The 16,057-nt window shown below is 35.5% G+C and overlaps 1 protein-coding gene across 5 annotated transcripts in view; it reads right to left on the minus strand.

Annotated features, from left to right (window-relative positions):
• Nucleotides 1-16,057, minus strand: part of LOC110372636 (uncharacterized) — a 68,421-nt gene that overhangs the window by 41,258 nt on the left and 11,106 nt on the right. For all 5 annotated transcript variants that reach the window (XM_064041836.1, XM_064041834.1, XM_064041837.1 and 2 more), the window contains exons 3-11: nt 6,873-6,995; nt 5,813-5,944; nt 3,021-3,176; nt 2,605-2,695; nt 2,263-2,371; nt 1,795-1,897; nt 1,166-1,338; nt 663-773; nt 124-233 (exon numbers count right to left, since the gene is read on the minus strand). In XM_064041836.1, the coding sequence (XP_063897906.1) occupies nt 124-233; nt 663-773; nt 1,166-1,338; nt 1,795-1,897; nt 2,263-2,371; nt 2,605-2,695; nt 3,021-3,176; nt 5,813-5,944; nt 6,873-6,995 (1,108 nt within the window). The remainder of the gene's footprint in view (nt 1-123; nt 234-662; nt 774-1,165; nt 1,339-1,794; nt 1,898-2,262; nt 2,372-2,604; nt 2,696-3,020; nt 3,177-5,812; nt 5,945-6,872; nt 6,996-16,057) is intronic.

Raw genomic sequence — 16,057 nt, forward strand, 5'->3', positions numbered from 1 at the left:
ACGAATGCCTTGTACATAATGATATACGTTTCGTTCCCACAGTCAGTAAAAGTTATCTAACCTAACCGCAAAGAACACCGGTGAAACCTGTCGGATGTTAGTGGGTAATATATAAGGAGTTACCTATGACAGACTTGGCGAAGCTCCTGTTCTTGAGCGTGGCGAGGCCGAGGTCTCCGATCTTGACGCTGCCCGTCGTGCCCGTGATGAAGATGTTGTCGCACTTCAGATCTCTGAGGATTACACGAAAGTATAATAATATTAGTTACGAAAATAATGTTCGAGTGAAATGGAAGGTGAGAATTTTTGAAGAATTTTGGGGACTGAAAAGTAAACCTGAAAAAGGGAAACAGGCGAAAAAATACTGTACCACGGCCACATTCGCGCACTCATCGACGTTGCTTTCTGAGCTAAATCGCAACACTCACGCAGCCGCAGCTCAGTGGAAAGACAACCTTATCCAAATAGCGTAGAACTTATTTTGATAAACATTAAGTAAACATTTACGCTTAAATGAATTTAAACGTACAGCCAGTGATATTTATTTTCTGTGTTTTTAAATCTAGAATATAATTTTTAGTAGTAGTAGTAGTTCTCTATTCTGTAGGCACGATCATTATTATCAAAACAAATTGTTGAAAGCATGACAATAGATAGTATACCTGTGTATAATAGGCGGAGTTCTCGAGTGAAGAAAATTCAACCCCTTCAATATCTGTCGACACCACGACTTCAGCACTTTCGGGTTGATGCGCTTGAACCTTCGGAGATAACTGGAAACCACAAAAAACAACGTTCAGAGATTTTGTGAATTAAAAACAAATATTATTATATATTTCATATTTATTTTACTTGAAATAAATAAAACATATAAATAAATGGATATAAGGAAATATAAGGATTATTAGATGTCGTAATCCTTTTAATTTCTCTTTGGTCTGGTTCAAGAATGTGGAAGGAGAAAACGAAGAGACAAGATAGAAAAAAGGAATAACAAACGAAATCATATCTAGACTTTTTAACATCTTGTATTCTGCAATTAGCTAACTATACCCGTCTCGGATAGCAATATTTGGGAGAAGTTATAAGCCACCCATATCTGGCAGAAGTGGCAGATAACTAAATAACACTGTCGGTAACCAGTGAAACTGGGCTTCATACTTACGCTTTGAGTGTTCCACTAAGCATAAGCTCAGTAATAAGCACGATATTCTTCTTCTTAGCGACCGTGCCCTCCCAGTAGTTGTAGAACCTCACGATGTTGGGATGCTGTAACTTCTTCAGCATGTCAGCTTCTTCTCGAAACCGGAGACGCTCCGTTTTGTTTAGCTTTTTCTCCTGTAAACAACAAACAAATTATTTACCTCATTCTTGAAACTCATAGGCAGCATATCAGAAAGAAAGCTGGTAGCTGGTTCCATATCTACCAGCGCTTCTTTTCGGCCTTAGGTTAGTGGTCTATGACATTGTTAATTATTTACAGACACATTTTGATCACCTATAAATTTTCATGATAAAATCTAAGGCATGGGAAGCAGTATAAATACATTTGTAAGAAATATTAAGGCTATTATTGAAATTTGCTTATGGACATTTGTTATCCGGGTTTATATTATAATTTATCTAAAACCTTAGACTTGTCTAACTATATATTGAAACGTAATGAAATCTATTTATTTGCCAGAATATAGTTAGATTATGATATGGTCGACACAATAAAAAAAATATGGTCACACTATATTAGACTTACAATTTAGTCATGCAAATATTTTGAGTTGACATAAGTATACCCACCAACAGTTCACACCAAGCGACAGCAACACCGGTTTGTGTGTCGAGCCCGTGGTACACAGTCTTGAACGAGCCCCGACCCACCTCCTTGTCGTACTTGAAGAACCTGAAAAAATTACAATAAGCGGTTGAACAAAAACTTATTTGACGCGTCATTGCCAAGCCTAAAGTTTTTGAATACTAGATATAAACATAGGTTTATGCAGAAAGAGTTCCACCTTTTTAGGGACTTCATTACTAAGATTTCCTTGTCCGTCTGTCACCAGACTACATCTAAAGATCCCTGATAGCTAGAATGTTGAAATGCACAGGTGTTGCTGCTTTAACAACAAATACTGAAAACTACACTACTACTATACTACACATAAAACGTTTTTGTTTGTATGGAATCCTTCATGTGTGTGAGTATGATTGTCACTGGGGAGGTTTTTGAGTTTTGTTGGAAAATAATACGTAATCGTCTGGTCATACCTGCCACAAGGCGAGACTCCGATGGGTTCCTCCTCGTCCTCCTTATCCTCCTTCTGCTTGTCCTTCTGTTCCAACTTCTCCAGCTCATAGATAGGACCGTACACCAAGCCTGGAAACCAAAAGAATATGTATTTATTTATTTATTTATGGCTCTAGAACTATAACACATAGAAATTACGTAGGAAACTATGACTTTCATCAGCTATCCGTTCATAGATTTTAACTACAACCACTTAGAGATGCAGTGGCCAATCAATTGACTGACAAATGGCATGCAATAGCCGATATTCCAACACTTAGTTGATAAAGGCCCTTTTCAAAGAAATTTTAAACTTCTGTTACCATTCTGTGGTTCCTGCGGCTGATCTTCTCCGGACGCATCAGTCTTTGATATTCGCTTCTCCGTCGCTGTTGCTATTTCGATGTTTTCTTCCTGAAAGTCATAATATGATAATTCAATCAATCATTTTCTTTATTCAAGACAAACTGCATATTTATTACTAAAATAGCACCCCGACAATTTCTCCCCTTGTGTTCCTAAAAATTTGGGGTCACTGCCATTTGGTAGAAATTACTTCCAAGCGTTTTATCTTCCAAGATCTCAGAGCATCCCTTGAACTACATACCACTAACAGATTAACCTTGAATTCTCTTATCCCATCTAAAACTTCTCATTGCTCTATACCAAATCCTGCTAACTTCCCACACCTATACCACCTATCTCCTCCCCCTTCCTTCTAATAAACCAAAGTCCTTACCAGATCCTGTTCGGAGATAAAGGCGTCGTCTTCGAGCCTGGCCACCAGCTTGTTGCCGCTGTCATCCAGCTCCGGGTCGCAGAGAGCACCCTGGCCGGAACTGCGCCGATGGAAACCGCCTACGCCAACTCCCACTCCTACTACTGGTTGACTAGCCTGGAAAATGTAGGAAAAGTTGTTAATTCATATTATAGAAGAAAGAAAAGTAAATAATACTGAAATTAGTTCTCGGTAAAGATATCGCTCATGTATAATGGCGTTTTGTTTGCAGACTTTGACTAGCATTAAGTCATTAGTAGCCAACTTCACAGTGGCAAAGTTATAGTCGAAAACTGTGTACAGGTTAATATTAAAATATGGCATTCATTGTCAGCGACATCCATAGGTAGGGGTATTTCATGCTGAGCGACTGTAGAGGAACAAATTAAATAACGTTTAAAAATTATGACGTAACTAGCCAAAAGTCGATATCTGAAAAGTTATAGTACCCTGAACATTAATGACGTTTCGCTTTACAAGTAGGGAAAATACTTATAAACCGTGTTACTACTTGATAATTTCATTGATTAAAATCTCAATAGGCTCATGACAACATCTATCAACAAACTAGACTATCATTCTAGAACATTGACGTTTAGACTTTCTGTCGTCACGATATCCGTTGAAGTGAATGAGATAGCATTAGATAAAACGGCCTACTTTACATCGAGTATTATATTAGAGTATTCGGACAGTATTTTATCCTAAACAAACATACAGACCAAGTATGACCAAAAATGTTATTATTATTCTTTACTGCACATTTAATATGTGAAAAGCACAAACAATACATAAGGTTTATGTAAAACGACGAGCTTTACCCATAATTGGGTTCTCTTACAGCCAACCTTAAAGCAATAGAGAGATTCGAAAAGGCTGGAATTATATTTCCCGGAAAAAAAGAGGTTTTATGTATTATGTACCTAACTAATAAACTAAGATATTAATTTACAATCTAAGCTAATTAAGTGACTGATAAATCTTTTGGTAAAGATCAAAGTACTTATACATCCACTACGTGCACTAAATCTTTTGTCCCCCTTATCGATAATTTAAATGACTAATAGTGCGTCATTTATCAATACTGTTTGTCTTAGAAATGCATAGATACAAGATATCTGATGACAGGTGCGTCAAATGTAGGTATATTGCAGTTTAGATTACATAGAATGGTGACGAATGATATCAGTAGTATGTAATAGTCATCAAAATCTTGTTTAAAGGTTTTGTTTTGACTTGGGTTACTAATTTGTATAGAAAGTAGCAGCATACGTTAGCTTAGTGTCCTTTAATAAATTAGAGCAGTCTAAAGGACGTCAAGCAAATATTTGTCCGCTCTCAAAGACAAGTATCTAGAAAAGGGTTTACGGGCATCAAGATAACACATGACACCCCTCTTTCCTTTCTTACAATATCGGTAAAAGAAAATTCAATGCCTAAATATTAGAAAGAAATGATGATAGATTTCTCACTACGGTGAAGAGACTATACCTACAGGTACTTGCATGCTAGCTGGCATAAATAAGCTACTATGAGCCTATTTATCTAAATCGTAAGAGGACATGGTGGCAAAACTCAAAACAACAATATCATTCAAAGCCAATCCTCTCAAAAAAACACTTGAACAAAAAATACATGTATTTGGAAAAATACATGAAGATGACTATCGATAGCATTTAGATATCTCTTATCAACAACAAAATGACGAGTGTTTTGAAACTTTCTTTCGAAACATCGCCAATTTCAAAGAAATGATTTGCAGTTACTCGGTAATATTGGATTAAAGTGATGAAGTCATATTTACTTCTAAAAATGGGCGTGTCATTGTTTGTCGATAACAGTTTTTTGGTACTCGTTCATTGATTCTTATGATTCGGTATAATCATTGTCGTAACGGGGATTGTAATCTGCATAATCCACTAATCGCAAGACGCACATGTTGCTAGTCACGACAATAACATATATAAATAAATGCTGATCATAGAAACACATCAATTAATGATAACAATAGATTTATCAAGTCTTTTGGAACCAAAACATCCTCATACATATACGTAGCTCGGAAATCGTGTTATGCACTATTTACTATATAAAAATTGTACTATTTGTAGACACGTGTATTCCTAACGTAATAGTTACAGATTACAACAAAGTTAACTGGACAGTTAAATCATAAAGCAAGCCATTTACCTCACCTTACTGGCTACTATCACATCATTAAGATAACATATTCATGGTCATTTTATTTTTCATTCTCGGAAGAGTGAGATTCCTAATATACTAAGGCTCAATTTACACCGCCAAGGAATGGTATGGAAACTACTTTGATAACGTAGCATAATGAACCTTATGTCAATTGTATTACATACAAGCTAGAGAAGCCAAAAATATATGTAGCCGGAATACGCGAAAATTCCATCTAATTTCTACCACGGCTTAATACTGCATGAAAGTTTATACATAGATTTTAGTGACATACAGACAAACTGACACAAATCATCGTCCGCTGTTGGACTGATGCCTCCAGCCTCCAAGCTAGTTAGTCAACCGCACTGGTCATGCATGTATATAAGCGCAGTGTGGGATAGTTTTAGTTTCGGAGATGCTGCTGCCCATCTCCTAGCATTTAATATCCCACTTGGTGCTATGTGGTAGTTATACCGCACACAACTGATCACCAGAGTTTCGCCCGTTATTCAGCGGGGTTCACCACGGGCAAGTGTGTATACAATATGTAGTGATATGGTACTTACAACACTAGTGGTGAGCGAATTCAGCATATCAAAGGTGTTACTCTGCTGCGTATGTATGATGGCGAGCGCGTTGTACGGCCGAGGGCCAACTAGAGGTGCCTTCATCACGCCCACCTCACTGCCGACCACCACCTGGGAAAAAGATTATCATGATCAGTACAGCTTTTTCTACACTTTTGCGTTACTTCTTAAATGTTCACCTTTCGTCACAAAAATAAACCTTTTTATTTTTTCAATTTTGACGAAATGTCTTTTAGAAATATGTCCTATTTACTACTGGTTAATGACCGCGGTATGCCAGCCTCCCGATAGAAATACTTCTTTTAAATACCCGATAAAAATATTTATTTAAAAAAGACAGCTTACATGTTAATTTGCTGTATAGACTAAATTACTGATTCATCAAAATCCTTGCAGTGGTTTTTACGTGAAAGAGTAACAAACATCCATATATAACAAATCTTTCAAGATAATATTGAAATAGAGATCTCAATCTTTATAAGAATACTCACAACTTTATCCCATGGTATATTCAATACAGAACGCCAAATGCGATCCTGCTTACTCGCCCCTTTCGCAACGTCTAGTCTACTGCTTATTTGCCTAGCCATGTTATATCTGCATCATTTTAAGCAGAGGTACCACATTGACACAAAAACTGCTGAGTACTTTGAAACTCACACTATGATGATTTTAACACCGGGAAAAACTGTTAACTGTGCCCAAACGAACCAATTACTACTGCATTATTTATATTCCATAATGTCCCATCAAAGCAGGATATAACCCAATGATTATGGTTTAGCTTTTCACATCCTTTTCCGTAAATTACCACAACCTACTATTAGAAGAGGAAAAGTTATAAAACTTGTCATTAATTGTGAGTGACTGTCTATCTGACCTCCTCAACCAATGTATTATCTACCTAAATTCATATTCTTTTTTCAGTGTATGTTTTTTTTATTATTTTTCATCCATAGTGTTTATGTTTCTAATTTTTCCCATACTCACTGCAAAGCTACCAATATCATATGAACATAGAGCTGATCTGATGGTATACCTTGAAGGTCTTCTCTTTCCCGTGCACGGTCTTCTCCTTAGCAGGGAGGACGGTGGCTGACTCCAGATGATGTCCTGGCGGCTGGGAGATCTGATGTCCGTGGCTGTGCAGCCCTGATGTCATCTGTAAACGTAGGTTAAAGTACTTGTTAAATAATGGACACACAGGGGATGTTTTACAAAATACATGGAGGAAATTCAAAGGCTTTTGTTTCGTATAGACCTATTACAGGTGCTTGAGAAACGTCAAGGTTGCGCAGTTCCAAAGACTGGGTTTTATGGAGAAGAACTGGCAAGAAACTCCATCGAAAATTCTCCAGTTCTCGTCGAAGTAGGTTTGCTTGTCCGAAGTTGGCTATTATAGTAGTCTTTACTGTAGTCAATATTTATGAACAAGCCACTACTGCGTATGCGCATAGTATTTTATGAAACCCATAATTCATGTTTTTATACAAATATAGTAAATTCAAAGCTATGAATTTATAGGACGTCAAATTACTGAGAAAAAACTGATGATAATATTATGATAAGTATGAGAATAAATCTAAAGTAACTGTACTAATAGTAATTTAATGCTAGGAAAATATGTGGTATAGTTTCCTGTCTATCAGACGTTTAATGGTCTGACGCGATCTTACAAATCAGTCAAGAGTAATAATCTTTACCAAAAACTGTCTCATTATCATAAAACTATTCCGCTCATGTTGATGAATATTGATGTTTAATTTGCTACCAGTACAGGTCCAGAATAAGTTGTCTATAAATTGTTTTACGGTGGATTTCGATAACCGATCCATCCTTCTTTTGATAAGAGATTGAAATCTGACATAACTTACATGAAGCTAATTTATATAAAAGAACTACAGATACATCCGTTGTTGAAATCTCAGTTAGGGAACCAAACTAAGATGTATATTCTAATATAAATAATGTGCGTTATATTATTGCATTGGTAGGAGTATCTTTGGCAAAGGGGGAAGTAAAATATTTTAATATTAAATACCAGATTTTTATAGTTTAGAAACATAAACCTACCTAGCTTAAACTCTCGCAACCCTGATGTAAGTGACAAAAAAAAATGTTTTTACTAGACAAAGTTTCAAGATTAGATTATAATTTTGGATCATTTTCCTAAAGCCTCTATCTCCAGACATACACGTGAGTTTATAAATAGAAGCAAAACTAAAATAAATTATCTCTACGATAAGATACAATGTACTAAAATAGATTCTCAGAAGCTATCGAGTTATTGTCCTTTTAATGTAATTTGCTGTCAGATACAAAGTTAATAGTTACCAAGATATAAGTTCAAAGTATTCTAATAATTAGCTTGAAGATTATATTTAGTTTAAGTTTACTTTAGTTAATCTTATTTAAAGATGACAGAAAACAAAATACAATAACATTCTAATTTAAATTTAAAAACCGGCCAAGTGCGAGTCGGACTCGTGCACGAAGGGTTCCGTAAATTACAGTTAAATCAACCTATCTCAAAAACTATAAGAGATACTTTGATCAAACCAAAAATCGTTGAAAGAGTTAATTAGCATGCATCACCTCTATTTTTTTTAGAATTTTATACCCCGTAGTTATAAAAATAGAGGGGGGGGGGACATACTTTTTACGACTTTGAGAGCTGATATCTCAAAAACCGTTCACTTTAAGAAAAATGTTTTTTAGAAAACTTTATATCATTTTAAAAGACCTTTCCATTGATACCCCACACGGGTATGTACATCGAAAAAAAAAAATTTCATCCCTCAGTTACATGTATGGGGGGCCCCACCCCCAATTCTTTTTTTTACTATTTAGTGTCATATTTTTGTAGCGGTTCATACAACACATATTCCCATCAAATTTCATCACTGTAGTACTTATAGTTTCCGAGTAAATCGGCTGTGACAGACGGACAGACGGACAGACGGACAGACGGACATGACGAAACTATAAGGGTTCCGTTTTTGCCATTTTGGCTACGGAACCCTAAAAAGGTTATCTAAAATTGAGAAAGATTACATCTTAATTCAAATATTTTTACCTAATAACCATTCTCTTACAAAAGTAAATAAACAAATACCAACGACCACAAAAATAAAAAAAAAATACAAAAAAAAAATACGAACCAACCAAACGCTACCAAACACTAAAAATTTTCACTTTCACTTCAAAATCACTTTTATTGCTTTCTAATAACATTTGTCCACGCATCACTTCTGTCTACAAGACACAAAAATTATCAAAAGCGCGCAACTGTACTGAACAAAACAAACAGTTGTGAATGAATGAGTAATAATCATATCATTCACCGCTTATACGCTGGTCTGGCGGGACCGAGGATAAAGGTGGAAACATACTTATGTCTCGTCGCATGTCGTGACGAGCCAGATATGTCTCTAATTATGGAGAATAAAATGACTAGCGGAGATGTCATTACGCAAAATCTCTTAAGATAGTAGAGCGCCAGAATGCGGGGGTGTTCGGGGCGAGGTACGTTACTAACCCTGCCCTTACACGCTTTCTATGGAACCCGACCTTTAATTTCAAAATAAAATCAATCAAAACATATTTTTCAGATTGGTTTTGACAAGGAACCCTCACGCCTCATTAATTAACGGATCATGGTTTCTATACGTTGCTTTGACCTACCAGGAGGCTCTTGACGTACCTTCCTTATGGCAGCACCGCCATTTTTCCTTCCTCCGTGTCTCTAACCATATTAATTGTATGAAACTTCGCTTCTGGGGCGTCACGCCACGCCACGACACATAAGTATGTTTCCACCTTTAAACTATGACGGCTGTAATCTCTACTACTGATAAGCGTCATCGATCACTTATCGCGCTATGATGTAACGACATTCCTGAACTGTGTAAAATGTCTCATTACATGTTTCAGTATAAACAATGGAGGTAAATGCGTTGTTGGAAGAATGTTATATAAAGTAATAAAGTTGGGTTTGGTAGGGGAACGTGTTCATAATAAAATATATTATATCATATGAGTAAAAACCGGCCAAGTGCGAGTCGGACTCGTGCACGAAGGGTTCCGTAAATTACAGTTAAATCAACCTATCTCAAAAACTATAAGAGATACTTTGATCAAACCAAAAATCGTTGAAAGAGTTAATTAGCATGCATCACCTCTATTTTTTTTAGAATTTTATACCCCGTAGTTATAAAAATAGAGGGGGGGGGACATACTTTTTACGACTTTGAGAGCTGATATCTCAAAAACCGTTCACTTTAAGAAAAATGTTTTTTAGAAAACTTTATATCATTTTAAAAGACCTTTCCATTGATACCCCACACGGGTATGTACATCGAAAAAAAAAATTTCATCCCTCAGTTACATGTATGGGGGGCCCCACCCCCAATTCTTTTTTTTACTATTTAGTGTCATATTTTTGTAGCGGTTCATACAACACATATTCCCATCAAATTTCATCACTGTAGTACTTATAGTTTCCGAGTAAATCGGCTGTGACAGACGGACAGACGGACAGACGGACAGACGGACAGACGGACATGACGAAACTATAAGGGTTCCGTTTTTGCCATTTTGGCTACGGAACCCTAAAAACGGCGAGAGTGGTAAAGAAATGAGACAAAAACAAAGTAGAGGGGGAGGACTAGAATGGAACAGAATGAGGGAGGGTGGGAGATGGGACACAAAAGGCCATAATGGAAGAGTGACTTTAATTCAACAGACAAAGACAAAAAACGAGCGAGGAAGATAAGAGAAAACAAGATTACAAAGAAATCGGCAGAATCGGGTAATCCCCTAACCATTAACCAATGACAAATTATATGGAGAAATCTGATAGTATTTTGTTTAGTAATAGCTAAACAAACGCATCTAAAACATTCCTTTATATGTCGAAATATTACTAAATTACACCATCCTAGCTGCAGACCACACACAGACTCGTGTGAGTCCTCACGCATGCGCATTGCGTCCGCGCAAACGTGCGTACGCGCACCTACACGGTAAATAGCTGTCTAACCTAATGTCTTAGTTAATTATGTTTGGTAGTAAATCCAGATTTTTAATAAATCTTTGACGTTTGTGTTTGGTACGTATCCAGATCTGATTTATCAGCAGACTAGGGGGTACACAATTTTGTGAGCTGATGTTAGGATATAAAGCTATATATTGAACAAGAATAAGTCTTAATAATAAAATCCCAGAAATAATGAGAATATTTTACATGACTTTGCAAGAAGAGTGCACTCCACCTTCTTGCCTGCTGTAAAAATGATATAAAAAGAAATATTTATTTTACCTAAAAGTTTTATGTCACTTGCACCGAAAGTATCCAGGAAAACAATCACTTAAAACTCCTATCTATTATAACAAAACTGACAGCAAAGGTCGTTGTTACGGCTTAATAATGTTTACACTAATTAGACACTGATAATTAACGTTTTACTGCTTTCGAGATATCTTTAGTGTCTAATGCAACCGACATTTACGACGGACAAATGATTTCTAAGCTTTGATAAAAATTGATACCATCTTATATGGATTTTTTAAAGTTCCTATGCAAATATGTATTGGCTATGAGACAAGTTTTTAATGGGCTATCGATTTTGCTGTACCTATGTGAAAAAGTAATTATATTTAGCTTATTTGAAAAAACAGAAACTATTGTTTATCTCTAAATTACCTTAGGTTACCTTAAATACAATTGGAAACCTCAGAGGTGTAGTCTTAAGGCACTAAATTGTTCAATTTCAACATTAATATACAAATATACAAACTTTTTTAGAAAATATTTTTACTGACCAAAATGATTCTTCTAAAAATAAATGGCACGGTCATGTTCAAAGAACAAAAACAAGTCTACTTATCAATATTTTTAAACCACCAAAAAATCTAGAATTCTAGAAGCTTGTATCTAACAAACAAGACATCATATAAGATCATTAGATTATCTTAATCAGATAACAAGTGTCCTCCCCACGACCTAATACATTTATTGCAATCAATTGATTTTATGTTTTATTTTATCGATTACAAAATGTTATATAACATGACTATCTGCTTTCCCGCGGTTTCATATGTCATAATTAACTGAACTACCTCGTACAACGGGATAAAAAATTGTCTGCTTTAATGAATCTATCCAGTAGCAGTTCCTGTTCTAGCATGCCTAACTAAACAAACAAACTCTTCAGCTGTTTACATGTTATGGTAAGTGATATCTTTCAAGTTTGTTACGTCAATTTATTGAGGGTTAAGATTAAAGTTGACTATTACACTTGTCCATTGAGTGGGTCTCACAACTTTGTTTTTACCAACTAAGTACTAAAACAGAAAGCGTGTAATATATCTAAAACAAAAAGCAGAAGAATAAACAATAATTTTATCTCCAAATCTGCAGACTGTTATCGTTTTTTTTTTTCATATTTTATCTAATCGTTTCTATTATTTGGTGTCTAAACAAAAAAAAATCTAGCAGTAAAATTATCTAATGTGTTTATCATATGGATTTTAAAGCCTTATTTTTTTTTTGGTGTCAAACTATTTATTTCCCTAAGTCATGTCTCAGGAAGAAGTATCATGGGAAACTCCAATGAACCATAAGTGAATATTTTTTTATGTATCACCTGTATTCACTAAGTACCGTAAAATCACCTTTTACGCACTAGACTTAACATTTACCCGGTGAATTTTAGAAGTTTACGTGGCTAAAATCAGTACGCCTAATTTCCTCAAAAGGGCACGAAAGTTCACATTTTTCATCGACATAAAAAGGAGGTATTAGTATAAAAGGCTCAATTGTGTTGTGATAAGTTTTTTGTCAAGCCCAGATCTGTTATCTATATGTAATAACCCTTTGCGATTGAAGCTCATTTCTGTACCATCCATACTTAATATCATTCTTATCATTGCGTGGTCAGCTCAGCATATAGAGAAGTCAGCTCAGCATATCTGTTGTTTCGCTTACAGTTAGTTAGTTACAGTTACAGCCTTTTTATCGTCCCACTGCTGGGCACAGGCCTCCTCTCACACGGAGAAGGATTGAGCATTGATCCCATGCTTGCTCAATGCGGGTTGGTGTTTCGCTTACGAGAGATATATTATACTTACATTTGCCCCATAAAAGTCATTTCAAATCCCTATCTATAATAGTAGTCAAAATAACGCATATTAATAACGGCGGTAAGGATGCAACTGACCAAAACCACGTATACCAAAGAAAGGCATTATAACAATACTTTCATACACAATCTGACGCATATTCTAAGAAACCCAATACGCATAGTACCTTTACCTACTGCGCATTTATTAGTTATTGCAATGTATTAACTCAATCTGCAGTTGCAGGTACCAATCGTAAATACTAAGATGAGTCATCTTATGACGTGGGGAATCGTCACTATCCTTAGCCGACTTGGAAAGAACGATGAATGTTTTGTTTTGGCATTTTTTTCTTTGTTGTTCCAGGAAATTAATTAGGGTGAAATTAGTAATGAAAGGTGAGGAAGTGATTAATATAATTGTGAATTTTGGTTGTTTTTAAAGTATAATTGGTAAAATAAGTTGAAAGATTAATGTGTTTTTGAATTTGAGCTGCACACATCCTAATAAATTGGGTGTCGATGGCAATCCTAATGAAGTACTTATAATAATAATAATAATAAACCGATTACAAGCATAGACACGACCAAGTTGCCAATGTAATACATCAGAAATTAGCTCACCAGTACAAACTTATCGATTCCATAGTACCCTATTACAAATACAACCCTGAAACAGTCTTAGAGAACTCCTTCACCAAATTATACTTCGACCGCGCCATTCTCACCGACCGCACAATCCACTTCAATAGACCAGATGTAACACTCATAGACAAAACTAACAAGATCGGATATTTAATTGACATCGCTGTGCCAAATACACATAACTTACAGAGTACAATAGCGGAAAAAATATCGAAATACACCGAACTTAAAGAAGAAATAGCTCGCCTCTGGCATTTGCAAAAGGTAATCATAGTCCCCATAGTCTAGACACACGGCAGTGTGTCCGCCAAGTTCGAGCAAAAAAAGCGACACACCGGCCGTGGGTTATATTACACGAACCATTTCGGGCCGAATTCGACCCCCCTATAACTCAAAATCTATTTTATTTACGCATACCAAATTTCTAGTATCTGTTGAGACCCCCTCACTTATCTAAAATACAAAATTTCATTAATATACCTATTTTAGGTCTTGAGATATTGACGTCAGAAAATCGCTATTTTTACTATACACTCACTGACTGACTGACTGACTGACTGACTCACTCATCAAAAACCTAGACCACTTCCAATGGTCGTATTGACTTGAAATTTGGCATGGAGGTAGGTCTTTATGTCAAGGTAAAGGGAAAAATCTGAAAATGGCCAAGTGTGAGTCGGTTTCAAAAAAATGAAGGTGTTTTATACCCGGTGTAAATTTATACCCCTAAGGAACTAAAACGAAATAAATTTATCTATATTTATATAATATGTCTTCGAATGGTCGTACCGATCTGAAATTCGTTACAAAGGTTTGTATTAAGTCAAAGTAAAGTAAAAATCTGATCTGAAAACGACCAAATGTGCGTCAGTTTCGAAAATAACGAATGTGTAACTTTGATCCACGAACATAATATATGATAACATGTCATGTCAGTCAGTTGGTAAATCTTGTCCATTTAGTTAATCTAGTTCATTTCTTTGTAAGAAGCATAAATCTGAAAGATAGTATAAATGAGACATTTCCTTAACTAACTTAATCATAAGAAAAAAATAAAATAATCAACCTTACAAAAATAAATGAAATCCCACCCAAAACAATAATGTGAAAGACTGCCAAGTTCGATAATATGGGAATGCTTCGCCTATAAAAGAAGTGAGATCTGAATAAGTACCAAGTTCCATAGTTACATATACCTCAGTTCAAAATAGTTACTTTTTAATGATGTTACTTGGCAAGTTTTAATAGAAAATTAAATACTTGATTCATTGCGTTTAGTAGGTTTATAACAAGGTGTGTGAAAACTTGCCAAGTACCATCATTAAAAAGTAACTATTTTGAACTGAGGTATATGTAACTATGGAACTTGGTACTTATTCAGATCTCACTTCTTTTATAGGCGAAGCATTCCCATATTATCGAACTTGGCAGTCTTTCACATTATTGTTTTGGGTGGGATACTATCTACAACAGGCGTAATACCTACACAACTACATCAATCTCTCAATTCCCTAAAACTGTCCCCAAATACCTACCACTTACTACAAAAAGCGGTCATATTAAATACCTGCAGATTGGTCCGAAAGTTTTTACAATGCGAGGCGGACAACACCACCCCTTAAAATTAGGTACATTTCTATAGTGTATACAGGGATAATCGTCGGTTTTGTGTCACCATTTCATTAAAGTTGTCTCAAAAGGGCTTCAGCGTGTTGGCTTCGGCCCCACGTTCGCCTCCCAAAAATCCGGGACTCTATAGTCCCGAGGTCTGGTAGAGACATACAAGATAATAATAATAATAATCATTTATTTCGGACAACTAAAAGATCCATAAATTGTTAGTAAAACAAGTTTTCACTTAAACACTATTGTTAGTAACTTAACTAAAGATGAATTTATAAATTAACTTAATTAAAGAGGCCCACCCATCACCCATAAACCTATAAACAATGAAGTAGGTAGGTATTAGGGTATAAGTCTCCTCACGAGATGCCTAAATATCGAAGACGATAAATCGGCCGCTATGGTTTTATGGTTTTTTATACCTAATTACTATTAATTACACTAATTAAAACATGTGTCATAATATCAATATTTTGAATGTGATGTAAAGTTACCTAATTAGTTAATTAGTCATCTGTATTTGATTAGTTAAGAGAAATAGTAAATTAGCCGTGCCCCAGAGTCTACGATTGTCTAAGCTCTAAGCTATGTTGAAACACTAGAATACATTGTAGAATGCGAATAAAAAATATGAATAATACACGGGAAAATAATAAAAATGTCATTGCCAATTTAATTTCCTAACCGAATAAATATTAAAGTTGTTATTGTCAACGGTTGACTGAGCATGTCCTGTATTGTACACGAATGTACGAATGTACACAATATCAATGACAATTTGTAAAGTTGTTAGCTGCACACTTTTGCTCGAGTGTACTTCAGGATAAGTACCAAA

Source organism: Helicoverpa armigera, chromosome 26 (genome assembly GCF_030705265.1).
Source record: "Helicoverpa armigera isolate CAAS_96S chromosome 26, ASM3070526v1, whole genome shotgun sequence".
Taxonomy (NCBI): Eukaryota; Metazoa; Arthropoda; class Insecta; order Lepidoptera; family Noctuidae; genus Helicoverpa; species Helicoverpa armigera.